The sequence below is a fragment of the Ostrinia nubilalis genome, chromosome 27 (genome assembly GCF_963855985.1).
Source record: "Ostrinia nubilalis chromosome 27, ilOstNubi1.1, whole genome shotgun sequence".
Taxonomy (NCBI): domain Eukaryota; kingdom Metazoa; phylum Arthropoda; class Insecta; order Lepidoptera; family Crambidae; genus Ostrinia; species Ostrinia nubilalis.
In genome coordinates, this window is record NC_087114.1 from 2,601,986 (window position 1) to 2,617,766 (window position 15,781).

The 15,781-nt window shown below is 39.6% G+C and overlaps 1 protein-coding gene across 1 annotated transcript in view; it reads right to left on the bottom strand.

Moving 5' to 3' along the window:
* The window catches only part of LOC135084787 (unconventional myosin-Va), a 79,812-nt gene that overhangs the window by 16,134 nt on the left and 47,897 nt on the right, over nucleotides 1-15,781 (bottom strand). The window contains exons 52-59 of the mRNA XM_063979524.1: nucleotides 14,262-14,370; nucleotides 13,620-13,763; nucleotides 11,159-11,238; nucleotides 6,078-6,187; nucleotides 3,798-3,905; nucleotides 2,384-2,483; nucleotides 1,800-1,917; nucleotides 706-837 (exon numbers count right to left, since the gene is read on the bottom strand). Of these exons, the coding sequence (XP_063835594.1) occupies nucleotides 706-837; nucleotides 1,800-1,917; nucleotides 2,384-2,483; nucleotides 3,798-3,905; nucleotides 6,078-6,187; nucleotides 11,159-11,238; nucleotides 13,620-13,763; nucleotides 14,262-14,370 (901 nt within the window). The remainder of the gene's footprint in view (nucleotides 1-705; nucleotides 838-1,799; nucleotides 1,918-2,383; nucleotides 2,484-3,797; nucleotides 3,906-6,077; nucleotides 6,188-11,158; nucleotides 11,239-13,619; nucleotides 13,764-14,261; nucleotides 14,371-15,781) is intronic.

Genomic DNA, 15,781 nt, shown 5'->3' on the forward strand with positions numbered 1-15,781 from the left:
CGAGCATAGCCCGCTCCATCGCCCTTTGGGTGACCTTGAGCCTTCTTATGAGGCCCATAGTAAGCGACCACGTCTCAGATCCATTAATGACTAATAATCTCACCTGTAATAAGTTTCTTGATAATGATCGCTTCGTCCTGCCTCTTATACTCGAACATCCCAAGATACTCCCTCTCTTTCTTGCGCGTCACCGTCTCGCTCTAACATCGTTTGTTCGTTCGTTTCAGCCAAATGACGTCCACTGCTGGACAAAGGCCTCCCCCAAGGATTTCCATAACGACCGGTCTTGCGCTGCCCGCATCCAGGCTCTTCCCGCGAATTGCTAAAATCAAGTGGCAGTGGGCGGGGCACATAGCTCGTAAAGCCTGGTCCGTGAGTACGTAGAATTTTGTCCAATGACCCCAAGCTACCCATCCTTATCGCTCGCGCGTAATTATATTGCTGTCGCGACTGTGCGACGGGCGCCCGCAGTGAGTGTGCGAGCGCGACAGCAACATAACGGACCAGGCTTTAGAGACGATGGCCGTTGGGGCAGAAAAGTTCTCGAGTGGCGACCACGGGCTGGAAGACGTAGCGTGGGCAGGCCTCCCACTAGGTGGACCGACGATCTGGTGAGGTCGCTCTAACATCATTGCAGATCCATTAATGACTAATAAATAGCTGTGCCTTATATAAATAAATAAATAAATAAATAAATAATCTCACCTGTAATAAGTTTCTTGATAATGATAGCTTCGTCCTGCCTCTTGTACTCGAACATCCCAAGATACTCCCTCTCTTTCTTGCGCGTCACCGGCGTGATCTCTAGGCCTATAGAAACATTCGGCACCACTGTTTCTGCGGACAAAACTATGGTTGAATCAATAATTAATTATCTATCTATATAAATAAAAATGAATTGCTGTTCGTTAGTCTGATTAAAACTCGAGAACGGCTAGGCCGATTGAGCTGATTTTGGTTTTAAAATGTTTAGACCTACCCTGGACGGGTAGGTCTAAACGGTGAGCAAATAAGGAAAAATTGCGATACGAGGCGGAACAGAGTTCGCCGGGTCAGCTAGTAGTAAATTATTTTTAAAAAAGCACAGTTTAAAAGTATGTGATGGGCAAGTGTGTAAGTGTATTTGTGTATTGTGTCGAAGGTGGCCACAGTAAAGGTCATAGCACACCTATCAACACCGTACATCCTTTCGCCATGAAGCGAGGCGTTTACGTTACAGTGCGGATAAGTGTGCGTTGCAGTACCGAATTTTCATACCGTATAAGAATATTGACCGCCTTGAGTTGATACGGTTATGATCCCTTTCCGGGTTGATAAATGTGTGATGACCTTTTTAATGAGGGCTATCGTTTTTATACTTAACAGTTGGCACCCCTGGCGATTGACAGGACCTTACTCTACAGTGGCGCCATCTTGATGAGTGCAAATGCGATAGTCCTCCTACCACTTTAGCGCTCACCAGTTGGTGCCACTGTCTTCGCTACTAGCAAGTGACAGGACCTTACTCTACAGTGGCGCCATCTTGATGAGTGCAAATGCGATAGCCCTCCTACCACTTTAGCGCTCACCAGTTGGTGCCACTGTCTTCGCTACTAGCAAGTGACAGGACCTTACTCTACAGTGGCGCCATCTTGATGAGTGCAAATGCGATAGCCCTCCTACCACTTTAGCGCTCACCAGTTGGTGCCACTGTCTTCGCTACTAGCAAGTGACAGGACCTCACTCTACAGTGGCGCTAACTGGTGAGCGCTAAAACGATAACGGTGCTGTCGCTGTAGTCTCATATCTTCCATACCTACCTGTAGTCTCTAAGATATCGTTGACATCCTCTATCCCAGCTTCCTTCAGTTTGTTCACCAGCAACCGTATCTGGTTCTTGTAGCGGCGGCAGCTCTCTGATAGTTTGTCCACTCGTTCCTGTAATATTTTTATATTATGAAGAATTGAAGATGCAGAAAAATTAAGCGAGGTTTAGACTAGCAATAAAACTTGCACAAGTCGGCACACATGGCATGGCATGGCACACAGTGGTAAACAGCTTGCGGTAGTTAATGTAAGTCTTTGCGGAACATTGGAACATTTGGACATACATGTGTGTACACATCTTGACAAATATCTGACCCGCAGAATAATCTCTTTTTTTTAGATAAAATATAAATGAAAAATGGGCTTAAACTTGACAAAATGTATTTATTAACTTTTAGCAACTCGTAACCAAATACAGAACAACCGCCATGACAGTTAGAGAGAGAAGACGATATCTCTGTCTCACTCGCACCTAGACCATTACATTGCACATTATTAACTTTTCATAACATTTTTACTTCTATACTTAAATCCAAAGGCTGTTCTGCTAGCTAGTTTTTAATGGGATTTACTATACCTGCAAAGCCAAGCTCTCTGCTGCCAGCCGAATGATCTCATTCTGAGCAAACTCCTGGTTTTTGTTCTTCGGCTCCTGGCTCAAGTCTGCACTCAGCAACCTGCGAAGAAATGTCGCTGGTTATGTCACCTTCATTAAGAATTAAAATCAACCTTATGTGTATGAAATAGAGCTTAATCTATAACTATACAGGGTGTTAGGTAAATGGGTATATGAGCCGACACTAGCCCATGTTAACATAGGCATATAAATGGTATGGTGAAGTCAGAAATTTGATATCATGATTTTAATTTTTTTAATTTTCATACAAAATAAATTTTACAAAATCCGATTTGTATGAAAATTAAAATAGTTAAAATGAAGATATCAATTTTCTGACTTCACCATACGTTTTATATGACCATGTTGTGGGCTAGTGTCGGCTCATATACCCATTTACCTAACACCCTGTATACCTTCACTGGTTGGGTTATTGGCGGTCAAGTTGTAGATCCTGGCTACACAGGAGTTGTAGCGGTGACAACTAGAGGTAGGAATAGTTCTGAGGGCGTAGTGTGAGTTTACATCAAACGTCGTCACTAGCGAGCGAATTAAAAAAAATTATGAAGATTTTAGTTCTTGAAAGTTTCCGCTAGGGGCGCTGTACAACTCGTCATATATTTAATGTCACTTTTTTACACAGTCTCTCTCGACATCGAATGCGTTTCACGTAAACTTACACTATGCCCCCTTTAGCTTTCAAAATAATATGAAAACTGGTCGTGGTGCATTCAAAAACCATTCATATTTCTTTCATTTATTAACAATCATAAACAATAAAATACTGTAAAAACGTAACAATAAATAAATAAAAATTCTCACCTACCTTTTGTAACATTCATACTTAAACCTAAATTATTCCTAATAATGTAAATGTCAAATTCATTAGAACATTCTTCTTGTGAATAAAACTGCTGACGTCATTCCTATAATATTTTTTAAACTTCTCCAGTATCTTCTTAAACTAGTTGTATTTGCATCTTCCTCGCTGAAATAAATATTAATGCTATTCTAATACTTATTTGTAAGGTACATTATGACATGGTTTTAAAGTTAATTTTGCTAACAATAACCTGCAATCAGCATGCATGCATGTGTCAACAGTATTGAATGTACTTCAACCCTATATATATTTTTATTACCTAATATTAGTTGCGGGTGCAATGACAGTTTAACTTTCCCCCGAGACAAACTTGACCTTCACTGCTTGGGTTTTTAATGGCGGTAGATCCTGGCTACACAGGAGTTGCAGCGGTGGGTAAGAGAGGTGGGAATTTCTTTTTTAATACTCAATACTATGTTTCTTGTATTAAAAATGTAACAGGAGTGGGTTGATCTATTAATTTTAATTTTTACTTAGAAAGATATGACTTACTTCTGGTATTTCTCGTTTTCTTCCCGAAGTCGCTCGATCTCAGCTTTAGTCTTCGATATGTGCTCGGAATAGAACTTCTTCTCGGCTGTCAACTCATCTTGTAGTTGTCTGGAACAACAAACATTGACAAATCATCGTCATCAGGTCCTATAGTCATTGCAGTAGTACGATCCTCTCTAATTTACAAAAGGCAAATGGAGAAATGGTGGCAAAATTGAGAGCAACGGGGCTCTCAAATCATCATCGTCATTTCAGCTTTGTGACGTCCACTGCTGAACATAGGCCTGCCAAATGGACTCAAATGCGACATTATACACCACTAAATTTTTATCACCGAAAAAATTTTAACAGGTTATGTAGAAAGGTGTGAAATATTTAAAGCAAAAGAAAAAGAAAAGTTTTTCATAAAGTTATTTTTTTTATTAAATTTTCTTTAGTCCGTATTTTACGCGTCACATCTTTGTCACTCCGCTGCTCGCTAGAGTAGTCGTACGCGCTCGCACGTTGCATCGATCTGTCTGTCTCGCTCACGCCTCGACCACGCTTCCAGTGTTATTATTACATACTTAGCTAACTTAGACCATTTTGAATTCTAATAAGTGTTACATTATCGTACGTAAATAGTGCTAGCGACGCGTGTGTCCATAAATTACCAATTTTAGGAGGAAATTTTGAGTCACTTTATTTAACTTCTTTTTTTGCACAAATGGGATCAGTATCAATAACTCATTACCCAGAATTTTTTTTTCGGTGATAAAAATTTAGTGGTGTATTGTAGTCACCACCATCAGGTCATTTAGTCTCCATTGCATTCACGACCCTATATAATTTAGAAGGCAAATGGATGATTTGGCCTACACTCCTCACTCTAGCAACGGGACCTACCTCTAGTGCCTTCCCCCCCCCCCCCCCCCAACCCCTCCCTTTTCTCTCCTTTTCCACTCTCGCCTATCTCTCCCTACTCCCTACTCTATCTCCCTCTTCCCTCATCTCTCTCCGTTTATGATGGATGTTCCATCTGAGTCAAAACGGAGACCTCTTTCTCTCTCTCCTATCTTTTCTCTCTCTCCTCTCTCTTTAATTAATTCGTTAATTCCCTTCTGCGCTTCGTAAGCAGACACCAGACGCCATGATCTCTGTTTATCCATCTGGGAGTCAAACCCGGGACCTTTCTGTTTTATCTCTCTCTCTCCTATCTTTCTCCTAGCAAATAAATACAGCAAAATTACCTGTTAATTCCGCCATCTTCGTTGATGATGTTCCATCTGTGAGTAAAACCCGGGACACCCCTCTCTCTTTTTTCTCTCTCCCTTCTCCTATCTTTCTCCTCTCTATCCTATCTCTCTCATATCTCTCTTTCCTCTCTCTTTCCTATTTCTCTCTCGCTTTCTCTCTTACCATATAAAAGCAATAATGTTATGTGTTAATTCCCTTCTACGCTTCATAATCAGATGCTAGATAGACGCCATCTCCGTTTATGATGTTTCATCTGAGTCAAAACGGGGACCTCTCTCTCTCTCTCTCCACTCTCTTATTTCTCTCTCGCCATATAAAAACAATAATATTACCTGCTGATTCCCTTCTGCGCTTTGCAAGCTGAGGCCAAACGCCATCTGTTTATGATGTCCCATCTGGAAGTCAAACCCGGGACCTCTCTCTTTGTCTCTCTCCTATCTCTCCTCTCTATTTCCTCTCTCTCTCTCTCTCTCTCCCCTGTCTCCCATCTCTCTCCAATCTCTCCTATTTCTCTCTCACCATATAAAACTTCGTACGCGTGGATCCCGTTTTACCCTCTTAGGGGTAGTTTCGTAAAATTATTTCTTAGCAGATGCCTACGTCATAACATCTACCTGCATGCCTTTAGCCCGATCCGTTCAGTGGTTTGGGCTGTGCGTTGATAGATCACTATGTCAGTCAGTCAGTCACCTTTGAGTTATTACCTGTTAATTCCCTTCTGCGCTTTGTAAGCAGAGGCCAGCTCGCCATCTCCGTTTATGATGTTCCATCTGAGTCAAAACCGGGACCACTCTCTCTCTTTCTCTCTCTCCCCTGTCTCCTATCTCTCTCCACTCTTTCCTATTTCTCTATCACCATATAAAACTTCGTACGCGTGGATCCCGTTTTACCCCCTTAGGGGTAGTTTCGTAAAATTATTTCTTAGCAGATGCCTACGTCATAACATCTACCTGCATGCCTTTAGCCCGATCCGTCCAGTGGTTTGGGCTGTGCGTTGATAGATCACTATGTCAGTCAGTCAGTTAGTCACCTTTGAGTTATTACCTGTTAATTCCCTTCTGCGCTTCGTAAGCAGATGCCAGCTCGCCATCTTCGTTAATGATGTCCACGTCCGACCCGTAGTTGGAAGTCGCAAGCGACTTTAGATTCACCGTCTGTACAAATAAGGTTCATTTTACAATGACAAAGACAGATACTTTTTTTTAATAAAAATTAATTTGTAAAAATATACTAAGTAAGTTACTTTAAAGTAAAATGATACGTGCAAGTAAAAAAAGTTGGTATCTAAAACATAATTATTTAATTTGTGACATAAAAATAACATCAAAATCTTCTCTACTACTATAGAAATTAACTGTATTGAAATATTGCTTAAACATAGTTATCAAAAATTAATTTAGTCTAATTAAATAACTAGTATTAAATAAATTAATAAAATAAAAAACAGTACCATGCAATGACGCCAAAAGATGCGTGAGAAAAACAAAAATTTTCAATAAAAACATAATATTGTAAATAAATTAACCACAACGTTTTTGGTCTTTAGAACATAAACACAAACAAAATTAATAAAACATGCTTATGTTTTAAGAGATATACGAGTAGTTAATGTACATGTGAGAAATAAAAAACATGCAATGCATATAATGTTCATGCATTGTAGTATGAACTAGTATAATAGAGGGTGTTAGGTAAATGGGTATATGAGCCGACACTAGCCCATGTTAACATGGGCATATATAAATGGTATGATGAAGTCAGAAATTTGATATCATCATTTTATTTTTTTTAATTTTAATACAAAATAAATTTTATAAAATCCGATTTATATGAAAATTAAAATAATTAAAATGAAGATTTCAAATTTCTGACTTCACCATACCATTTATATGCCCATGTTAACATGGACTAGTGTCGGCTCATATACCCATTTACCTAACACCCTGTATAGTTCTTCTAACTTAGTCCGTGCCTGAGGTATGGTAGCGGCACGGGAGGGTGTTTTTTATTACGCCAAATGTCAAAGAGACTTCAGATACGTATGCTCTGCCACATAATACGTCAAAATCACCCCTCCCGTGCTACTTCCATGCCGCTGACTGAGTTAGGCGCTAGAACTATTGTTAATCCATGTGAGAAATAAGAATCATGCAATGCATATAATATTCATGCATCGTAATATGACCACAGTCATGCTATTTTTTTACTCACAACATTCTTCAAAGCTTGGAACCATGGTTTCTGCACCCAAAAATGTATAATATTAATATCAATTTGATTACTCAATACTCAATAGTTTATAGAAAACCAAATGTACATACATTTACAATAGTTCGTGACACCTAAAGTGGCCAAAAAGTTTTATTTTATTTGTTTAACAATGTTTCAACAGCATTTTTGTTGACAACACCTTATTTCAATTTAGTATTATAGTTCTTGCAACTCACGAAGGCGAGTGAGCTTTAGGTACCTACTTGTGTGTGTACGTGTACAATAGTGTACATGCACATAACGATAGTGTAATGTCTATCAAAACTTTTGGAAAACGAACAGTAGCGAGCCACCACATGTAAAGCTCACTCGCCTTCGTGAATTGCAACAACTATAACAAAGACGTGTTGCGAACTTTTTGGCTACTTTGGGTGTCACGAACTCTTTGACGCTGCTGTACAGCCGACACCACATCAAACTATAGACGTTTATTGCAAAATGACACTTAATACAACTGTATAAGATGCGTGTTCAGCTTAATGTGCCTTCGACTGTACATAAGATGTTGCTACATAAATTTGAGCCTTATTTAATCACGATTAAATCCTAAATATTATGGCAACAGTATAACCGCCACCAAGCTTTGGTGCCCGGTCTGTGAGCACGTAGAATTTTGTCCAATGACCCCAAGCTACCCATCCTTATCGCTCGCGCGTAATTATATTGCTGTCGCGATTGTGCGACTGGCACCCGCAGTGAGTGTGCGAGCGCGATAGCAATATAATTACGCGCGAGCGATAAGGATGGGTAGCTTGGGGTCATTGGACAAAACTCTACGTGCTCACGGACCAGACTATACCTACAAGAATGTTAGTACAGTCAGAAGCAAAATAATTACTCACTACTAACTTGGTTAAGGTTCACCTATGAATTAAAATTTTCTTTATTTGTATATTAAGTACCATAGTGGACTGACGACCTCATAAAGGCAGCAGAAAAGCGCTGGATGCAGGTCGCTACCAACCGGTCAATATAGAAATCATTGGGGGAGGCCTATGTTCAGCAGTGGACGTCCTATGGCTGAAATGATGATGATGGTATGTTAAAAGATGCTTAATAAAAGATGTTCTTATTCATGAATTCCTGAAAATTTAACAACCGTTTTTATTAACAATAAAGGTTAACACTTATCAACCCGGGAGGGATCAACACCGTATCGCCTTTCGCTGCGAGGCGTTTACGTTACGGTGCGGATAAGTGTGGGTTGCGGTACGAAGTTTCATATAAAGAATACTGACCGCCTCGAGTTGAAACGGTTACGATCCGTTTCCGGGATAATAAGTGTGCTTCGTCCTTAACAGGTATTTTTACCTCCTTACACCTACAAAACAGGCCGCTTCGTGTCATAGGCAGATCGATGAACAACGTTTTGGCCATTGTCACGTCATTTACTGACATTACTGACATTTTTTGTATTGGTAACACTTCTCACACTTGTTACTGGCAACAAAATCTTTTAAAAATATCCCATACAAACTAATCGCTCGGTACACATTCTAATTCAAACTGTCACGATTTTTTATATTTATCATTTCACTCAGCTTCAGGACACTTTTAAGTAACACAGATCGATTTAACTAAAATCTATTAAATACCAAACTAAAGCATTAAAACAGATCGACAATGCTTTCTTTTTAACTACACACAATACAATCCACTTAGCACTTTAAAATTTTAAGTTTTAGTTACATAGCTTTGTTGATACGCTTCTTGGACCAAATTGTTGGTAATAAATTACCCTTTTCATTCACTTTTAGGAGTATATTTGAACAGTTAATACTATTAAAGCCTTGTTTAAAAATAGGTTTGTCTAAAAACAATTATTACTCACACCTCACACAGCACTTTCACAACTAAAAATCAACTTTAAAACCATTACATTAAAGTTTATATTCTGTTCCACGCCAAATTACCATCACTGTCAAACTAGACACAGACACAATAACGTGAAAAATAACTCGTTGATTAAAATGTAACTGTAATTAATAACACATAAGACTGAATCTTGGAAAACTAAACGAATAGTTAATATTTACAGACCGTTTGTTGTTTTGACGCGTCGTCCATGAAGTGTTAGAATTTAGGAACCTTTATTTACTGAGATGTGTGAAAATAAAACATTGGAGATCCTTTGAACGGATATGAAACCCCTAAAAAATTGACTTAGAACCCGCTACGTAACCAAAGAAAATATAGTGCAAGAAGCCGATTGGCTAAATATTAAAAACAAGATTCCCAACTGTTTTTATAGCTCCCTCATGACAACGGAAATCTTTTTTTTTTTAATGAAGCAATGTTTTCTTTGAGTAAAATTTTTTATCTACAATATTAAGAGCACTTTCTCTCCAGGTGGCATTAATACGTAAATTATAGACACTTAACATTTCCTAAAATACTATACCGAACCATATCCTAAGCATACTATTATTGACTCGGTTTTTTATCTGTGTACCCTGTCAGATATGTCAAGACGAACTGATGGGTGATAAGACTTTATTGAGATAAAGTTTTATACTATGGTTTTATGGACTCAAATGTAATAACGATAGTAATAGTCAACAGTACTTCAAGCTAAACTCTGTAGCATCTTATCTCGTTGCAATACGGGCTATTTTGCAACAAACATATCTGTCTGATGGGCTGTCGTCTGTACACATCTTTTTTTTTTATGCATAACAAGGCAGTTATTTGACCACAATCGCATTGGGATGCAGTCTAGGATGGTACATATCTGCCCTGTAAGTGCCTATTCACTCTCGCCATGAACAGGCCCGGATTATAGTCTTCGAATTCCAGTCCCTAGCTGTTCGCATTATACAGGGTGTTAGGTAAATGGGTATATGAGCCGACACTAGCCCATGTTAACATGGGCATATAAATGGTATGGTGAAGTCAGAAATTTGATATCATTTTATTTTTTTAAATTTTCATACAAAATAAATTTTATAAAATCCGATTTCTATGAAAAATAAAATAATTGAAATGAAGATATCAATTTTCTGACTTCACCATACCATTTATATAACCATGTTAACATGGGCTAGTGTCGGCTCATATACCCATTTACCTAACACCCTGTATAAAAGAGTCATCGAAACGCTTAGTGCGAGTAATATAAACTTTGTGGCATCTGGTATCTTTGGTCGTTGTATTAGGGGCGATTATGCCACTATAACATTAACTATGATGAGGTAGACTGTACATAATTCTCATAGGGTTTTTAGTAAAAATAAGTACAACTTAATTTGAAGATAAAACTTTGCAACTGACTGTACTAATATAAAAAGGTTTACCGGTTAGTAAGGCCACGCCTCTTTTTATGGCCACGGTACCATTTTTGGCCAATTACTATCAAAAATACTGTAAAATTAAATTTTTTTCATAAATTAAATAGTTTCAACTGGAGATTAATATAAAGAAACACTATGAAAATGCAACATTTGAAAATACATAATTTTGTTAGTTCATAACGCTTTACATCTTAGTAAAAAATTAAATGGCCAAAAATGGTGCAAAATATAAAGGTGGCCAATTAAGGTGGTACTTCTGCCCTATAAGCTCAGATATGATTACTGTACACAGGTTTTCTTTAATCAAATAGATATTGATAAAGCCTGGTCCGTGAGCACATAGAATTTTGTCCAATGACCCCAAGCTACCCATCCTTATCGCTCGCGCGTAATTATATTGCTGTCGCGACTGTGCGACGGGCGCCCGCAGTGAGTGTGCGAGCGGGACAGCAACATAATTACGCGCGAGCGATAAGGATGGGTAGCTTGGGGTCATTGGACAAAATTCTACGTGCTCACGGACCAGGCTTTAGAACATAGGTTGATAGATAGATCGAAACATACCTGGTTGGACAGTACACTCTTTAGTTGGATGCACTCATCCCTCCTTCTGTCCAGTTCTTGCTGCATCACGCCAAGTTGAGCTGTAAATATAAGACGTTAAGGTTTAAAGTTGAATATCTCCCTTTTATATATTTTCAGAATTTTTTTGTATTAATTATTAAAATGTCGTGACCTGACCTACTTATAGTATATCATCTTAATATGGTCATTTCCAAGGCAGGAGCACGACATCTTCTAAATTAGCAGACCCAAACAAGGTAAAATTAAGTGGCAGTAGACGGGGCATAGCTCGTAGAACATAGGAGCAGTTCTTGAGTGGCGACCACAGACCGTAAATCGAAGTGTATGCCGACCTCCCGCTCGATGGACCGATGATCTGATGAAGGTCGCGGGAAGCGCCTGGATGTTGTGGAAATGCATAGGAAGGCTTTTGTCCAGTAGTGGACATCCTGTAAATGTTGAGATACTTAAAATACCTTAACTTCGAACTCCTATGTTCTTCTGATTAATTTCGTTGAGGGTCAAATGACAGTTTAACTTTCCCCCGGGATAGACTTTACCGTCACTGGTTCGGTTACTGGTGGTCAAGCTGTAGATCCTGGCAGGAGTTGCAGCGGTGGGAACGAGAGGTGGGAATAGTCCCGTATACTTACAAATAACTTCCTTGGAGACCAGGATGTTGTCTCCAGCTGCTCGCAGACGGTCCAGGTGTTCTCTCAGCTTCTTGTTCTCAATCTCTAGCTCTTCCACCTTGAATCACTACTCACACTGGCCATACAGGTTGGTTAAGGTCTGATGTCCCCATATTAGTCCTTTAGTCACTTTCACGACATCCACAGGATGGTCTTGTTCTACGCTCACGCAGCTTGCTCAATGGTACGACAACCTCATACTAAAGAAGGGTGTGTGTGGTTCTATTCTATTCTGCTGGAGCCACACGGCTTTCTCAATGCGTATACTGAAATTCCTTATTAAGACACTTACAAGGTGAATAGATGATCTTATAAAGGTTGCGGGAAGGCGCTGGATGCAGGCTACTGCAAACCAGCCAATCTGGATATCATTGGGGGAGACCTATGTTCGCCAGTGTCCTGTGGCTGAAATGATGATGGTTTACTTACAAATAACTTCCTTAGAGACCAGGATGCTGTCTCCAGCAGCTCGCAGACGGTCCAGGTGTTCTCGCAACTTCTTGTTCTTAATCTCCAGCTCTTCCACCTTGAATCACTACTCACACTGGCCATACAGGTTGGTTAAGGTCTGATGTCCCCATATTAGTCCTTTAGTCACTTTCACGACATCCACAGGATGGTCTTGTTCTACGCTCACTCAGCTTGCTCAATGGTACGACAACCTCATACTAAAGAAGGGTAGAAGGGTGTGTGTGGTTCTATTCTATTCTGCTGGAGCCACACGGCTTTCTCAATGCGTATACTGAAATTCCTTATTGACAGGCACTTACAAGGTGAATAGATGATCTTATAAAGGTTGCGGGAAGGCGCTGGATGCAGGCTATTGCCAACCAGCCAATCTGGATATCATTGGGGGAGACCTATGTTCGCCAGTGTCCTGTGGGTGATGGTATACTTACAAATAACTTCCTTGGAGACCAGGATGTTGTCTCCAGCAGCTCTCAGACGGTCCAGATGTTCCCTGAGCTTTTGTTCGCAATCTCCAGCTCCTCCACCTTGAAACTCTACCCATACAAGCTAGACGGGTTGGGAAGCTCTGATGATGCCATATTTTGACCCTTAGTCAGTTTTACGACATCCACAGGAACAGTGGGAATGTTACTACCTTACCCTGCTAGAACTACACAGCTTTCCGAAATCTCAACTGCAATCCCGCACTACAATTTTCGTCTTTCTTTTAACAACATGCAAAGTGTGGAGGTTGGCATATTCTACTCCATTTGAACCACATGGTTTCCTCATTAGTACTGAAGCTTTTATATAATACTTACAAGAAGGAGGAACACAGCTTTTTTCAATGGCATCCCATAGTACAGAAGAGTAGGGGTGATTTTATTGATGGTTATGCTCCTTCAACACTCGTCCTATCATCCCTACTACAATATACTTACAAATAACTTCCTTAGAGACCAGGATGCTGTCTCCAGCAGCTCTCAGACGGTCCAGGTGTTCTCGCAACTTCTTGTTCTTAATCTCCAGGTCTTCCACCTTGAATCACTACTTACGCTGGTCGCATGCATTAGGAAGACCTGACGTTTCCATATTTGTCCTTTATCAGCTTCTTACGACAAAGAATGACTGATTCTGCTCTGCTGGAATCACATGGTTTTCTCAATGTTGGTACAGAAATTCCTTACACACAAGGTGGATAGAACCTTATAAAGATTTCGGGAAGGCGATTCAATGATTCTCTCAGTGCCACTTCTCTCTTATGTTTTACCAGTGTCCTGTGGCTGAAATGATGATGATGATGATGATGGGATACTTACAAATAACTTCCTTGGAGACCAGGATGCTGTCTCCAGCAGCTCTCAGACGGTCCAGGTGTTCTCGCAACTTCTTGTTCTCAATCTCCAGCTCTTCAACCTTGAATCTGTCTATGTTGGGGTTGGTGGGCGGCGACGAGAGGCGAGCTGTAATATTGAACGTTTTTAGTAACAAAAAAAGTTTTAAAACCTAACAAAAACAGATTAAAAACTGTAACACAGCTACGGACAAAAATCGAGGTCATAGCAGACTTATCAACTCGGAAAGGGATCAACGCCGTATCCCCTTTCGCGAGCTGTCATCGCGTTTCACGCGCTGACAAACGCGAGGCGAGGCGTTTACGTTACGGTGCGGATAGGTGTGCGCCTCGCGTTGATACGGTTATGACCCTTTTCCGGGTTGATAAATGTGCTACAGCCTTGAATTCAATATAGCACCTGTGACGTATGCTACTGCTTTATTCCCTTTGGTGCATGATTTACTATCGTTTTAAAATAGTTTACGTTGATTGACTCTCTCCCTCTCACTCGCTCTTTATAAATCTAGAATATGTTGTTTTTAGTTCCATTCATTTTCTTATGCTTTCTTTCTTACACACAATAAATATGAAAGACAAGGATAGAACTATATCATATTCTACTCACTCATAAGCCGTTCCTCCAAATCGTTGGCTCGTTTGGCAGTGCGGGATAACTCGCTCTGAAGCGCCGATATTCTGTTCTGCATGCGAAGGACTAAGCCGGCGTCTGCGATCTGTTGAAGGATTTCAATTCAAATAGAAAGACTTGAAAGAAATAAAGAAGAAATGGTTATTCAGTATCATCGACAATACACTTAACTTATAACAATACTTAAAAATAGGGGTTCATTTAACTGGAAGTCCGGGAGCCCATAAGAATAGAATAAAATATTTTTATAGCTATTTCTGTGTACAGTTTTCAGAATACTAATCTGCAACATCTATACTAATATTATAAATGCGAAAGTAGCTCTGTCTGTCTGTCTCACTTTGACGCTTAAACCACTGAACCGATTTTGATTAAATTTAGTATGGAGATAGTTTGAGTACCGGGAAAGGACATAGGATAGTTTTTATCCCGGTTTTTGAAACAGGGACGCGCGCGATAAAGTTTTTCTGTGACAGACAAAATTCCACGCGGGCGAAGCCGCGGGCGGAAAGCTAGTAATAAAATATACAGGGTCCTTCTAAACTAGCTACATTCCTTTTAATGGGGGCATCTATACGGTACACTGAACAAGTTCACCAAATTTGAGTATGTGTTTTATAATGATTTTACAAAGTTACATTTTCTAACAAAAATAAAAATTCATTTCGTCTTACATAATGGAACATGCTGTATTTTTTACTCACACAACAAAGCTGTAGTGTATTCATTCTGCACAGGAACACGAGACACAACACACACAACGCTCACTACCACTGCACACTTTTTTGTTGTTTACACTAACGTCATAACAACTCACAGCAGTCGTCACAGCTGATAGCCGATTAGCTGATCGACTGATTGGGCGAGCTATCACTTCAATGTTGCAGGCCTACTCTCATATCGTTGTCCATCCTTATTATCTTATGTTAATCACAGTAAAACGGACTCACGATACCATCGAAAAATCAACCAGCAAAGGCCATGATTTTTAAGGCGCGTCTTAGTAAATTTATTTGCATTTGTGCATCTGTGCGTCATAGTTCACTTCACGAGCACTACAAAACGCACCTTCACACAAGAAAGCTAGTCAAAAACTGAATTAAATCAAAGCGCACGCGCCGACAAATGCCGACAAGCCGCACGCCTTTTGTTGACACAAAGACGCCGACGCCGCCAAAGCAAGAGCCGAAAAGTTGGCATAAGCGTACAGTCGACAAAAAAGAAACTTATTTGTTTATTATTTTATCTGCTTGCTTTCGATTTCAATTGATTCGAATCTAAATTATGGTGTTGAGTATTTCATGGTAAAATATCCTATAACAGATAATAATTAAAAATTAATCGAACTTATTGTTTTGTGAAGGTAATTCAATGGCCTAGTCAATTATTTAGAAACATTAAATTAGACTATTGAAGCAAATAAAACTCTTCAATTTGTTTGTATTGATATTCCATTTATCCTAAATCAAAGTCCATTCTTAAATTAATCGTTAATG